This window comes from Eubalaena glacialis, chromosome 4 (assembly GCF_028564815.1).
Source record: "Eubalaena glacialis isolate mEubGla1 chromosome 4, mEubGla1.1.hap2.+ XY, whole genome shotgun sequence".
NCBI lineage: Eukaryota > Metazoa > Chordata > Mammalia > Artiodactyla > Balaenidae > Eubalaena > Eubalaena glacialis.
In genome coordinates, this window is record NC_083719.1 from 116,917,172 (window position 1) to 116,932,019 (window position 14,848).

At 42.6% G+C, this 14,848-nt stretch overlaps 1 protein-coding gene across 6 annotated transcripts in view; it reads right to left on the reverse strand.

Moving 5' to 3' along the window:
• The window catches only part of SIL1 (SIL1 nucleotide exchange factor), a 306,671-nt gene that overhangs the window by 74,027 nt on the left and 217,796 nt on the right, over nt 1–14,848 (reverse strand). For 5 of the 6 annotated variants that reach the window (XM_061189660.1, XM_061189659.1, XM_061189656.1 and 2 more), the window contains 2 exons: nt 11,985–12,084; nt 3,295–3,486 (listed from right to left, as the gene is read on the reverse strand). In XM_061189660.1, coding sequence (XP_061045643.1) covers nt 3,295–3,486; nt 11,985–12,084 — 292 coding nt within the window. The remainder of the gene's footprint in view (nt 1–3,294; nt 3,487–11,984; nt 12,085–14,848) is intronic. The other variant, XM_061189661.1, reaches the window with a different exon arrangement.

The window sequence follows — 14,848 nt, forward strand, 5'->3', positions numbered from 1 at the left end:
CCTTGGCAGATCCACTTTGGGTCCTTGAAGCCCATGGCTCCTCAAAACCGCCAATCAGTAAGTCTAGAATAGAAGTGGACTAAGTAAGTTCCTGGCAAGAAGAGTCCTATCTTCCTCAAAGCTAGTACTACATCACCCTAATTCCCCATTGCAATTGGAACTTGAGGCCGAGCTATGTCTTCTTCAATCCCCTGGTGAAATCACAACTTAACACTATTGCAGGAAGCCCGACATACCAGCCCAAACCACCTTATCCGTATTTCTACTCAAAAGACCAATCACCCAAAACACTTATGACTCTTCTGCCAACAGATCAAGTTTGGTCTCCACGCGGGGACTGGTTCCTGGACTGACAACAGGCTAAATTTGGTGATGTCCAAGAAACTGTTAATCCCACCCAGTGACCCATGAAAGCAGAATGGGTCATCAACCTAGAGATGACACTGCAGGGTGACCAAAGAACCTGCAAGGGAAATAAAATTTGTTAGGGCCCTGCTAGCCTCCTGTGTACTCACTCCCCCTAGGTAAGATAAGTTCTCACAAAAGGTCATTTTGGCCTTTTATGCCGCAACTAAAGAGCCTGAAGCCTGATACCTAAAGATCCATCCAAGTGTTAAGAAGAGAAAAAATAAAAGCTGTCAACATCAGAGCAGGACTGAGTTGGCCAATAACCCCTAGGATCCTTAATCCTTTAAATATCTATAACGGAAAAGCTGTTGGAATTTTTGTTTTTTACCCTGGAGAGAAAGACTGGAAAGAGGAAAGAGAACCCAGGTCCAGTTTCTTCTCTAAAAGGATCACAGACCTGCTATTTGAGGCCTGAGAAAGAGTTATGAGCAGAGAGAGATGAAGAGGCCACCCCATAATTCCTGCAGATACAGTACACACTCATCCTCTCTCAACACAAAGGCTGGCAAAATCCTAAAGAAAGAATGTCTTTTAGCCTAGTTTATAGAGAACAAGGACGCTGTCGTGCGTGGGAGGACGCTGAAGATCTATGTCTTGATGAAGATCTCAAACAAGCCTTTGATTATGATTACACAGCCTTCCCAGGCCACCATCGCCCCTAGTCTGGATTACTGCAATAGCCTCCTATCTGGTTTTCCTGCTTCTACCCGTGCCCTCGGCCTACAGACTAATTCTCAACACACAGCCAGAGGGATCCTTTAAAAGTAAGTCAGATCAAATGCTTCTTCTGCTCAACATCCTCCAAACAGTGTCTGTCCAATTTCATTCTTTTCCACAGCCTACAAGGTGCTCCATGATCTCCCTTCCCTTATCTCTCCAAGTTTTACCTACTTCCCTCCCCCTTCTCTCAGCTCCCGCCACATTATTGTTTCCCAAACACACTAGACAGGCTCCCACCTTAAGGATTCGGTACTTGCTGTTGCTCCTGTCTGAAATCTTCCTTCCCAACACTGCCAATCCTTATCCTGCTCTACTTTTTATTTTTCAATAGTATCTATCACCTTCAGACATATTATATATAATTTACTTGTTAGTTATGTTTGTTGTCTATCTGCCTCTTCTAGAAGGTAAGCTCCTATTTTGTTCACAAATGTATCTTAAGTGACTGGAACAGTGCCTGGAACGTAACAGGCGTGCAATAAATTAACTTATTCAATAAGTGCATGACCTCTCTTGGCTCCTTCCACTTAGATCCACCTATTCTCTTCTGAGCTTCATTCAGATGGCACCAGTATCCTGTGAGTAGCCAAAAGGTTTAGAGCACAGAGTTTAGGGTCAGACAGATCTTGTTGCAAATCCCAGCTCTATACTAACTGGCTGACCTTGGGCAATCACAAATGTGACCTGTGCTTTATTTGCCTCAGTTATAAAATGGGATTAACAGTAGTACTCCAAAGGCAGGTATGGAAGTCAATGAATTAATGCGTACAAGGCACTTGAATATGTGCCTAGTATATGATAATGCTCAATAAACATTAACTATTACAATTATGGCACAAGTCTGATCAGTCATTTCCCTGATTCAAACTCCCCAATGGTTCTTAGGATCAAGGATAAAATCATGAAGAGCATGATTTTCCAAACCTCACCTCTCTGACTCCCTAACCTTTCCACTTTATCTATGCCACCCCACCCACTGGTCTCTGTGCTCCAGTCACTCCAGTCTTTTCCAGGTCCTCAATCTCACCAAGTTCTTCTCTGACTCAGAATTTTTGCACATGCTGTTTCCTCTGCCTCTAATGCTCTAATACAATGGGGCAAACTTTTCCTGAAGGGCCTGATAGTAAACATTTTTGGCTTTGTGAACCATGTGGTTTCTGTCACAACCACTTGACTCTGCCACTGTAGCATTAAAACAGTCAAAAGCAATAAAACATCACATAAACAAATAGATGTGACTGTGTTCCAATAAAACTTTGTTCACAAAAGTGGGCCATAGTTTGCCACCCCCAGCTCCAGTCTCCCCTCTTTGCCTAGTTAACCCCTAATCCTCCTTTAATGCTCAGCCTAAATGTCACAACTTCAGAGAAGCCTTCCCCAGTGTCCCTGACTAGGCTAAGCTCCCCTGTTATATATTCACACATTACCCTTGGAGCCCTTTTTGCAATCTTAAATTATCTCATTACTAAATTGTTAATTTTTTTATTGTTCAATTGTTCATTATTTAATCATTCCCACTTCCAGACTATAAGCTACATGGAACAAGTACCACATCTATTTTACCTCTAGTGTATCCTCAGTGTTGAAAAATTAAATGAAGTAACACTCCAAATGAAAAAGAGCTTGGCTCTGGTCTGTAAGAAGATATCTTACTACAACAGATATTGGCCTAGATTAAAAATGCTATATACTGGGCTTCCCTGGTGGCGCAGTGGTTAAGAATCTGCCTGCTAATGCAGGGAACATGGGTTTGAGCCCTGGTCCGGGAAGATCCCACATGCTGCAGAGTAACTAGGCCCGGGCACCACAACTACTGAGTCTGCGCTCTAGAGCCCACGCTCTAGAGCCCGCAAGCCACAACTGCTGAAGCCCGTGCACCTAGAGCCCGTGCTCCGCAACAAGAGAAGCCACTGCAATGAGAAGCCTGCATACTGCAACGAAGAGTAGCCTCCGCTTGCCACAACTAGACAAAGCCCACGCACAGCAACGAAGACCCCATGCAGCCATAAATAAATAAATAAATAAATTTATTTTTTTTAAAAAATGCTGTACACCTTGAGAGAGAAGTAAAGATGGTGACAATATTTTTGTAGGGCCTTGGGCAGGGGGTGTTATTTTTGGAGCTGTTAGTTAAAAGTCAGACTGACAGACAATGAAATATAATACCTGATGGACATAATATTCAAGATCAAAGAGTGCCGCAATCTTCTCTTCCAGGCTGGAGTTGGAACTATTGAACTTGTTGATCAGTCGTACCATGATCTGCATGTCAGTCTCAATGACAATGTTCAGCTCCTCAAAGTCCTTCTTCAGCTCCTCAATGGGACGGAAGAGCCGTTTAACTTTGGCCTGCCTTGCCTAAGGACAGTAGCAAAGAGATGGTTAATCCTCGATTGAAGACATCTCCCCAAGACTCCTGTGGTCTACCATGGATGCCCATCCTCAAAGAACTGCTGCTCTAGGAGGCAATCTTCTTTAATCTGTACTATCAAAAGTCCTGATACTTTCCAAGATGCCCAGAGAAGAGAGAGCCCTCAGAGTCTACCCACGTAGCCCTCTGCCCCAAGAACACACTCAAGATTTTCCAAGGTCCACCTATCTCAGTCTGCCTTCCAATGTTTGGAAGAATGTCAGGTCTTCTTGTTGTAATCACTGAGGTCAGGGGAAGCAATGCAAGCTCACCCTCCAACCCCTAACCTCACACGGGAAAGCTGAGGTCTAAGGTGGAATAATCCACACCTCGGTTCTCTTTCTTCTACAATCATAGAATATCTTTGCTTTGTCCCTGCCCAATCCAGCAACATTTTAGGGAAACCTGGATGGAGGAAACTGTGGGTAAAGAGCTGTCAGAGTGGGAGCAATTTGCTGATGAAAATTAAATCTCTGTCATTACTGTCAATCTAACTACAGGTGTACAATTTGTTCAACTTCTGAAGTAGCCAAATTACTGTATGTACTATACTCAAGTGTCAAACAATTTTCGCTCAGTCCCTCCCCACCCCACACACGTATAAAGATTTTAAAAATGAAGTTATGTTGGAGGTGAATAAGAGGCTTTAATTAGATATTTTATACATGTGACACTTTCTGTTTTCTTCCCAATTTTAGAGGATAGTGCTTATAAAGAGAGTCTGAAAGGTCACAGTGGCTTACGTCTCTATCTTCCAAGAATAATTAAAAGGCCCGAATATTTATAAAAAGCAGGATGATGAGCAGCTGTCAGCTCCAAATTGCTCACCTATTACCTATGGGTTTTCTCTCCAGTTACAAGGACTCCATAGAAACACCAACCAAAGAAATGAATCAGTCTCTCTTAAAAAAAAACCAAGTTCCTAGCAGAGCAATCATATCTATGCGATGCCATATTCTTCTCCTTTAGGCTAAACAGTGAAATGCTCTCCTTACACCCAGCTAGAGGACTCTGGGTGGCTGCCAAAGGCCAAGCAAAGAGGTCTAGGAAAGCTGAGTCACTGCCTAGAGCTGTGGGATGACAGACAAGTGAGCAGGATAAGAAACTAGTCACCTCTGCCTCACAAAAATGATGCATGCCTGGCCCTCGGGAAGGCCTTTAACAAAACAAAACTTTTAATTTTGCAGTAATTATGAACTCAAAGGAAATTACAAAAATAATACACAGAGTACTATATAACCTTCATTCAGCTTCCTCCGATGGTAACACCTTATGCAATAACAGCACAATGTCAAAACCAAGAAAGTGACACAGGTACAATACTATTAACTAGACCACAAGCCTTATTCAGATTTCACCAGCTTTCACATGTACACATTTGCATGTTATGTGTGTGCATCATTCTCTACAATTTTATCTAATATACAGATTCATAACAGAACAATCAAGTTACAGAACTGTTCCATCACCATCAAACAACTCCACCGTAGTCCTCTATAGTTGCACCTCATCCTCTCATCCCTTGCCTCCTGTCCCTATGCCCTGGCAACCACTAATTTGTTCTCCATATCTATAATTCTAGCATTTGGAGAAAGCTATACAGACAGTTACACAGTCTGTAATTTTTTGAGATTGGCCCTTTTATTAAACTTAATGCACTTGAGATCTATCCAAGTTACCGTAAATATCAATGGTTTGTTTCTTTTTAATGCTGAGTAGTATTCCATTGTATAGATGTACAGTTTGTTTAACCATTCACCTGTTGAAGAATGTTTGTTTCCAGGTTTGGAGTATTATGAATAAGACCGCATAAACATTTGTATAAAGGTTTTTTAAAATATAAACTTGGGCTTCCCTGGTGGCACAGTGGTTAAGAATCTGCCTGCCAATGCAGGGGACATGGGTTCGACCCCTGGCCCAGGAAGACCCTACATGCCACAGAGCAACTAAGCCCGTGCGCCACAACTACTGAGCCCGCGTGCCACAACTACTGAATCCCGCGCGCCTAGAGCCCGTGCTCTGCAACGAGAAGCCACGACAGTGAGAAGCCCGCGCACCACAACGAAGAGTAGCCCCCGCTCGCCGCAACTAGAGAAAGCCCTCACGCAGCAATGAAGATCCAACACAGCCAAAAATAAAATAAAATTTAAAAAATAAACTTAAGTTCTTATTTCTCTGGGATAAGTGCCCAAGAGTGCAATTGCTGGGTCATAATGATAAGCATATGTTTGGTTTTATAAGAAAGATCCCAACTATTTTCCAGAGTAGCTGAACCATTTTATATTCCCACCAACAATGTATGAAAGATCCAGTTTCTCCACATCCTCACTAGTATTTACTATTATCATTTAATAGTAATAGATACTGCTATCTATTACTATCTAATAGATAGTATTATCATTAAATAGCAATAGATGTATAGTGATATCTCATGGTGAATTTAATTTGCATATCTCTAACATCTAATGACATTAAACATTTTTTCATGTGCTTATTTGCCATCTATATATCCTCTTTGGTGAAATGTTTGTTCATGTCCTCTTCCCATTTTCAAATTGTTTGTTGGTTTTTACTGTTGAGTTTTGAGGGTTCTTTATATGTTCTAGATAGATACAAGTCTTTTATCAGATAGACAGTCCTTGCTTTGTACAGATCTGATATGCACCAATTTCAACCACAGTTTAAATAATACTAGTCTCCCAACATGACTCAAACTTCAGTTGCCATCATATATTTAACTTTAATTGCATTAAGTACCAACTTTGCTGCTAGCTCTTCAGTCCATAAATCACTATGTAAATAACATAAATGCCAATCATGAACAGTGGCTGATCACATTATTTATTTCAAAATCTGACAGTGGGGGCTTCCCTGGTGGCGCAGTGGTTAAGAATCTGCCTGCCAATGCAGGGGACGTGGGTTCGAGCCCTGGTTCGGGAAGATCCCACATGCTGTGGAGCAACTAAGCCCATGCACCACAACTACTGAGCCCGCATGTGGCAACTACTGAAGCCCACGCACCTGGAGCCTATGCTCCGCAACAAGAGAAGCCACCACAATGAGAAGCCGGCACACTGCAACGAAGAGTAGCCCCCGCTCACCGCAACTAGAGAAAGTCCATGCACAGCAACAAAGACCCAACACAGCCAAAAAGAAAACAAAAACAAAAAAACAAATAAATAAATTTATTAAAAAAAAAAAATCTGACAGTGAACTGTCACTGTGCATCCATTATGCAGTTCACACACAGATGTCAAGTGTGTGGTTATACGGCTTCCTCATCCCCCAAGGATAAACCCATGTAACATTTCATAAAAATGGATAGTCAAAAGAGACAACTGATCAACAAAGTTGAAAGCGCAGCAAAGAAACAAAAAGTGGTAACTCTGGCAGTTGAACATATATTATTAAACATACATGGAATTACAGATGATGTCATAATTTTTGCTACAACTATCAAACATAATTTTAAAACTTCAAGAGAAGGATAATCTATTATAGTTTCCCTTACTTTTATTCATTTCACTGTTCTTTCTTCCCAATGGTCCATGTTTTCTTCTGTTATTATTTCCTTTCTCTTTGAAAAATATTCTTTAGTCATTCTTTTAGGTAGGTCTGCTGGTGATAAATTCTTTTAATTTTCTTTTGTGTGAGAGTGTCTTGATTTTCTCCCTGACACTCCTGAAGGAGATTTTCATTGGCTATAGAATTCTGAATGAACAATTTGTTTTTTTCAGCACTCGAAAAATATGCCACATATTTTTGGCCTCTGTGATCTCAGATGAAAAAGATGCTGTCATTCAATCATTATTCCCTATTGAAAGTATGTGGTTTCTGTCTTGCTGCTTTCCAGATTTTTTTTCTGTCTTTAGCTTTCAGAAGGTTGACCGTGATGTGTCATGGTATTGATTTCTTTGAATTTATAAACTATTTAGAATTCACTCAGCTTCATGAATCTGTGGGTTTATGTCTTTCACCAATTGGGGGAGTTTTCCATCTTTATTTCTTTGATTATTTTCTCAGCTCCATATTCTTTCTCCTCTCCTTCTGAGACGACTCTGTGACACAAATCTTAGATTTTCTGTTATAGTCCTACAGGTCCTTAAGTCTCTGTTCATTTTTTTTTTCAATCTATTTTCACTTAGATGACTTTTTATCGGTCTTTAAGTTCACTGATTCTTTTCTTTCTCATCTCTATTCTACTATTAAGCCTATCCAGTGATTATTTTTCTAATTTTCAGTTGTATTTTTCAGTTCTAAAATTCTATGCTGTTCTTTCTTATGTCTTCTATTTCTCTGCTGAGGTTATCATTTGTCTCAAGAGTGTACACAATTGCTTGAAGCATTTTTATGATAACTGCTTTAAAATTCTTGTTTGATAATACCAACTCCTGGGTCATCTCACTGTTGGCATTGGTTAATTGTCTTTCCTAATTCAAGTTTTGATTTTCCTGGTTCTTGGTATGATGAGTGATTTTTGGTATACTAGGCATTTTGAGTATTAAGTTATAAGACTCTGAATTCTACTGAATCTTCCTTTTCAGTAAGCAGTCACACTGTTTAGGTTTAATATGTTGGTTCTGGTCTTCTGGTACAGTTGTGACCCCAAAACAATTTACTTTTCACAGAATTTGCAGTGTTATTTTGGTCTGCTTCCTGTGTGTGCTACCTAGAGCTAATCTAAAAACCTGGGCAGTATTCCACACCGTAGTTCCATTCTCAAATCTGCTGTGTTAATTCTGGTCGGTTTCTCTTGTGGGTTACTAGGGAGCATTCCCAGAACTTCATATGCAAAATTCCTTTCTCCATCTCCCTTCCCTCCAAAATCCTACCACCACCTCGTTAGGAGAAGGAAGAGCATCACCTGCCACCGCTGGACACTCAGCATTGGGAATGGAAGTCCTTCCTTGGCCTCTACTGACATCACCCTGGCAGGGTAACTGAGGCACTGCCTCATCACTGCTGATCTGAGGGTAGAAGTTCGGGCTCCTCACTTATCCCCATTAACACTGCCCCAGAGCAGAAAGCAGAATGCTGACTTACGCTGCCTTGTTCCCACCAGATGGAGGGTAGAAGTATAGACTCTCCATTCACCAGCCCTCTGGCATCGCTGAAGCTAAGAGAAGTGAAAAACTACCTTGGTGCTGCCAGGGAGGGGACAGACATTCAGGTTCCCTTCTTGGCCTCTGCTGACACCACCCCAACTGAAAAAGCAGCCTGCTACACGCATGTGAAGGGTGAAAACCAGGCTCCACACTTGGTCTCTACTGGTACCACAGCAGTGGGGGAAGCAGAGAATAGTCTTCTACCACTGGGCAGAGAGTAGAAATTCAGGCTCTCTGCTCAACTCTCCCTGACACCACCTAGACTGAGGTAGAAGAGCACTGCCTCACACCATCTATTGCTACCAGAGGGGGTGCAAGTTCAGGCTCCCCACTCAGCTTCTGCTGACGCCACTCTGGTGGAGGAAAGAGAGTACAGCTTTGCCATACTACACCAAATGGGAGGTGGAAGTACAAGTTCCCCATTCAACTCCCACTGGCACTAAGGGAGGTCTTTGGCTAAAGCAGAATAAGTATTGTCAAAAAGTTTTTTGTTCTATTAGGCTGCCCTTTTCCTAGAGCTATCTTATGAAGAGCAGGCCTTTCTTAGGGCCTTTTCTCTATCTGTACCTGTTGATATTTCCATGATATGGGCTTCTCCAGTGCCCACTCTGGGATATACAGAGGGCAAAAAGAAAGCCAAGGAACTCACTGCCATGTCATCCCTCAAATTCCGAGGTCCCTATCTAATCCACCTTCTTCTTCGCACCTTTAGTCTTCTTATATTTGCTTTTAGTATTATGTCCAGGATTTTTAGTTATCCTGAGCAGGAAGAATAGGGAGAAATGAGTCTATTTTATCTTGTCCAGAATCAAAAGTTTAAGAAGGCCATATTTGGGGGACTTCCTGGTGTTCCAGTGGTAAAGAATCTGCCTTCCAATGCAGGGGATGCGGGTTCGATCCCTGGTTGGGGAACTAAGATCCAACATGCCATGGGGCAACTAAGCCCACGCGCCTCAACTAGAGAGAGAAAACCCGCACGCCACAACTAGAAAGAGAGAAACCCGCGTACCACAACGAAGAGCCCGTGCGCCACAACGAAAGATCCCACGTGCCACAGTGAAGATCCCGCGTGCCACAACTAAGACCCAACGCAGCCAAAAATAAATTAAATAAATAAATAAATATTTTTTAAAAAGAAGACCATATTTTTAAATGGAGCAATTTATAGGATATAGGTAAACAACAGCTGACATGATAAAACATAAAGCATCAAGCAATTTGTATGATAATAGGGGGATAAAGAGATCAGGTTCAACAACAATGGCCCAAATGTGCTGGGTAAGACAGAGATTTTCCACAAAGCAAGGGACTCTGGGAAGGACTGATTCACTTAAATCTAATAAGTTACCAATGGATATAATGGAATTGATGCCCTTCCCCCCAAAAAATCAGGTAAAAAAAATTCACTCAATTGGTTAAGATATGACACAATATCTCACAGTATTGTCTTTATAAATAGTAAAAGCACATCCTGTACTTGCAAGTCACCATGCAAAGATTTTGTTTAAAGATTGATAAACAAAAAGTATTATGGTATCTGCAGCCAGGAGCTTGAGACATGTAAGAAACTCCCCAGCCTACTTCAAGTGAATTTATTTGCCAGTCCCAATGCATTGGCAGGGAGCTGAGTCAGTCCAGGAAGGATACAAATGAAAATGAGAAAAAGACCCTAGGACCCAGCACCTCAGTGAAGGAGCTAACAACCTAAGTGCCACAGAAGTAAAGACACAGTGTGGCAGCCATAGGTCAGAAGTGGCAGCTGACTCAAATCAGCTGGTACAGGGGTGTTGTATTTGGCTACCATTATTGGGATCTCCCCTTGCACAGGGAAAGAATTATTTTTAATTGCAAAAAAACAGCAACTGAAAACTTAAATAATCTCTTGCTTTTACATTTAAAAAGTATTTTCATAATATTCATACTTTTCTACACTAATTGAATTAGGGGATAAGAATGCCATTAAAGAGAGCAAAGAGAAGAGACAGGGGTGCAGTGGGTCTTCCATCCACAGAGAAAACATGGAACAGGGGCTAATTTTTATGTTCCCATCTGCTCCATGTGGAGCTCATGGTGAGACAATGAGTGGGAATGAGCCCAACCCCTGGTCACAGGAATACCAATCTCTGCTCCAGGCACCTAGGCATGCACTGCTCTCCTCTGCTGGCCTCACCTTCAGCAGGTAGGGGATTTGCTTTTCCTCACACCCCTCCACCCCCCCAGTTAATACACCTGCAATGCGATATAATATTACACATCACCTTCCTTTACCACAATTGCTGCCATCCTGCTACTCACCTTCTCATACCACATACACTCTCCATGTTGGGAGATGAGACTTTGGTAAGATGAGTAAAGACATGGAGACTTGGCCTGCATATTAACACCTCCTCCTGAGGTCCTCTCCAATACACACATGCACGCACACACACACACAAGTCCATCTGTCTCAGAAATACTTAGCTCTGAAGGATCTGAGGGACCTAAAGCTTCCTCCACTAACACACAGGCTGTCAAGAACCTGGTGTTGCCTTTCCAAGATACTGCCAGAATTCTGGGGTGAGGGCAGAGAAATATAATACAAAGCAAAGGGGATTGTGAAGAGGAGAAGGGGGAGGGAGAACTTAGAAAGGTCTGCAAGGCAGCCATTGGAGGAGGTTCTTTCAAGGACAGGACTCAAGTGGAAATGTAAAAACTGATTTGCAACACTGTCTGGTTATCACATGAGCTCATGATCCATCTAAGAATAAGACTTCGTTCTGATAGGCCGGGATCCACGAGCCATCCCAGACATTAGAGGCATAACCAAGGGGCTGCAATTCTGCCTCTTTCTCCTTCTCATTCCCTTAGCTTATAAACAAACTTAGAGCTGGAGGAAACCTCAGCCATCTGTTGTACATTTAAGGAATTTGAGGTCTGGAAAAGGTTTGCTACATGTTCAAAGGACTTGGGCTTCTTCCTTCCTGGCCTAGGTCCTCTGTCCTTTAAACTTGTGTCTAATCCAAGTATAAGTGAAGAGATCTGGGTTTTAATCTCTATTCCCCTCACCGATGTCTGTGGTAATGCAGAGTATGGCTCTCTCTGCTTCGTGCTTCAGTTTTCCCAAATATGTAATGGGAAGTTGGATCCTAACGTAAACAATGACAGAAAAGCTCCCAGCATTTTTTTTTAAGAGTCTGTAAAGGGTTACTTATTTGGCATTAACTTACTTGGCTCTTTAAATTATTTTATAATATTATTGTTATTATTATCCCATGTTCACTGCTAAAGCTTCAGGAGACAGTGATTCCCTTCAAGGCCATTCTGCAGGATGACATGAACTCACTATAAACAACATCACAAACCTTGTCTTCCTTTGAACTGTCCATATCTGCCCCCTCCTTGAATTTTGCCAGTGCGCTCTTGAGGTCCTGAGATGTATAGGTATTGGTGTTGATGTCCAGCCTGTCCAAAGAGAAGTTGAGAGTCACAAGGGGGGCACCATCTTTCCCAAGAAAGAAAACCCCTCTGGGTGGCTGGCACTCCAAGGCCAGCTAATCCAGGCCAGCTCTAACTCAGAGCACACTATCCTAACTTTGCCGTGGGTCAGCCAGAAGTCTAACAGGATGATCTCACCTTGAAGCTAGAGGAGGAAAGAGCTGAAGATGGAGTCACTTCATGAAAGAGGAGAAAATGGCATGAGGCAGACAGAAGCCCACCATGGACAGAGAGCTCTCAGCCAGCTACTCGGGCAGAATAAGTCTAGAATGTCTGTGCAATGTTGCTCTCTCAGTACGTGCCAGAGTAAGACCTCCTGGAGGACAGTGGGCACAGACAGAGGAAATAACGTATACTCTATTTATATTCTTCTAGGAAAGAGACCAACAGGGACCTGAGCCCCCCAAGTGTGTGCCTGACCTGATTTGACGACTCAGTCTATCTTTACAAAAACAGGTTGGATAAATTCATACCCTTAAGACCAACGCCTGAGCACAGAGTACATGCAGGAGGTATGAGTCAACCTGACAAAGGAATGAGTTTGAGATACTGAGAACTAAAATTGAGGCCAGCCACCTTCCATAGCCAGCCTCCAAGGACAGGGGAGAAAGGAACCAATGTGTACATAATGTCAGGAACCTGGCAGAGACTAGAGTGGTATCCTCACAAAGAGCCCTGGAGCTGATCCAAGCCACAACAATTCATCTTGACTGAAGAGAAGGTATTCATGGGGTGAGGGGGTGGAAGGCAGGTTTTGCCACCAGCACTCACTTCAGTTCAGTGAACAGAGGTAAGAAAAAGAATGGTACATACAGACTAAGGGAAGTATAGAAAGTGGGCTGTGCATGACAAGACTGTCCAGCTGGCAGGGGAGGGGGTGGGAGGGGGAGGGAGGAATCCAGATATCCCTGGAGATACATCAGAGGCTGGGGAGGAAGGGGCTACTGGACCACTCTCTGTTCCAGGCGAGATGAGTGCATCAGTCTCATGGTCCAAGATCCTAGCCAGCCTCAGGTCTCATGAGAGGTACTCACTCAGTCCTTGATTCATCCTAGAGACCCCTTAGGGCCCTCAGAAAAACACTTGACTTCTTTAAACCCCAGTCCTCCTAAACTAATTAATAGCTAATCACTCCCATTTACAGACCACTTAGCCATGTGTCAGGCACTGTGTTAACCCTTTAGAAGTAATATTTCATTCAAATCATTACCACAACCCTACGAGGTAGGAAAGAGAACCACTTTCCTGTCAGAGAATCACCCACTGCCAGCTGCATGAGGATGCCACTGCCCTGACCATTACCCCTAAGAGGGAGTTATGTATTTAGGGCTATAACTTGAGCAGATTATCTCCTCCTTCCTCCAATTCTTGGTCAGAATTAATCCCGTCATGTCTGTATATCTGTTTACTGCCTAAAGTCCCATTCTCCAGGCTATCCATCATCACCCACTCTCAGCCCCAACTGCACACACACAAGTGTGCACATGTGTGGGTGCATACGTGTGTGTGCACATGGACAGGCACACATACAACTATCCTCAGCTGGTATTCTCACTTCATTCTTCACTGAGAAAAACAGATGTTATCAAGAACTCCCTCACCTTTCCATCATCCACTCTATACATCAACCTGCACCTAAGTCTGTATTTTCTGCTTTCCCTACTATTGGAATGGATGACAGTGTCCCTGCCCCTGCTGAACTTAGGCTAGAGATCCCACTTGCCTTTTCAAAAGCTTTAACTCCCATAATTATACCACTCCCACCTGCCTGCATCATCAATTTTTCCTTTGACTGGATTATTCCCATCAGCATACCAACACTCATTTGACTCCACAGTCTCTAATTATCATGCCATTTCCCTGCTCCTGTTCAGATTAAGTAAAACTTTATGAACACATTGTCTTCATTCACCATCCACACCTCCTTGAATGCTATTTACATTGCCATATGCATTAACCTGGATTTTATTCCCACAACCCCACTAAAACTGCTCATCAAAATTCCCAGTAACTGATGGCCAAATCCAATGGACTCTTCACTAGTGCCATGTTCCTCAACCACTCAGCAGCATTTACACAGTTCACCCCTCCCTCCTTGAAACACTCTCCTTTCCTGGCTTCGTTTCCACACTCTCTGGGTTCTTCCTCTTCCTTACTCCTTCTCTGTCTCTTCTTGCTGGTTCCTTATCTCCTACCTAAATCCTATATGCTGGAACACCTCAGAGTTCAATCCTGGACAATCTTTTCTTCTCTATCTCTACCCTCTCACCTAGATATTTTAAAATATCTATCAGGCAGTGATGCCCAAATTTACATCTTTGACCCAAACCTCTTCTCTGAGTACCAGCCAGACTCCTGCACAACTACTGATATATCTTGGATCTCGATGTTTAATGGCCACCCCAGACTTATTACATCTAAAACATAGGTCTTGATAGTTCTCCCCATAAAACTGTCCCTCTCTCAATCTTTTCTATTTGAATAAATAGTACCTTCAAGTACCTAGTTGTGCAAATCCCAAATGAGGCTTTACCCTGAACCCCTAACCCCACCCTTTTTCCAACCCCTACATCTAAATCGTAAGCAACTCCTATTGCTGCTACCTCCAAATTAAATCTCCAATTCATCCACTCTCCTTCACACACCATAGACTAAGCCACCATTATGTTTTGCCTGATCCACTTAAATGACATTCTAATTGTCTCTGTGCATCTTTTTTTGTCCACCTTCA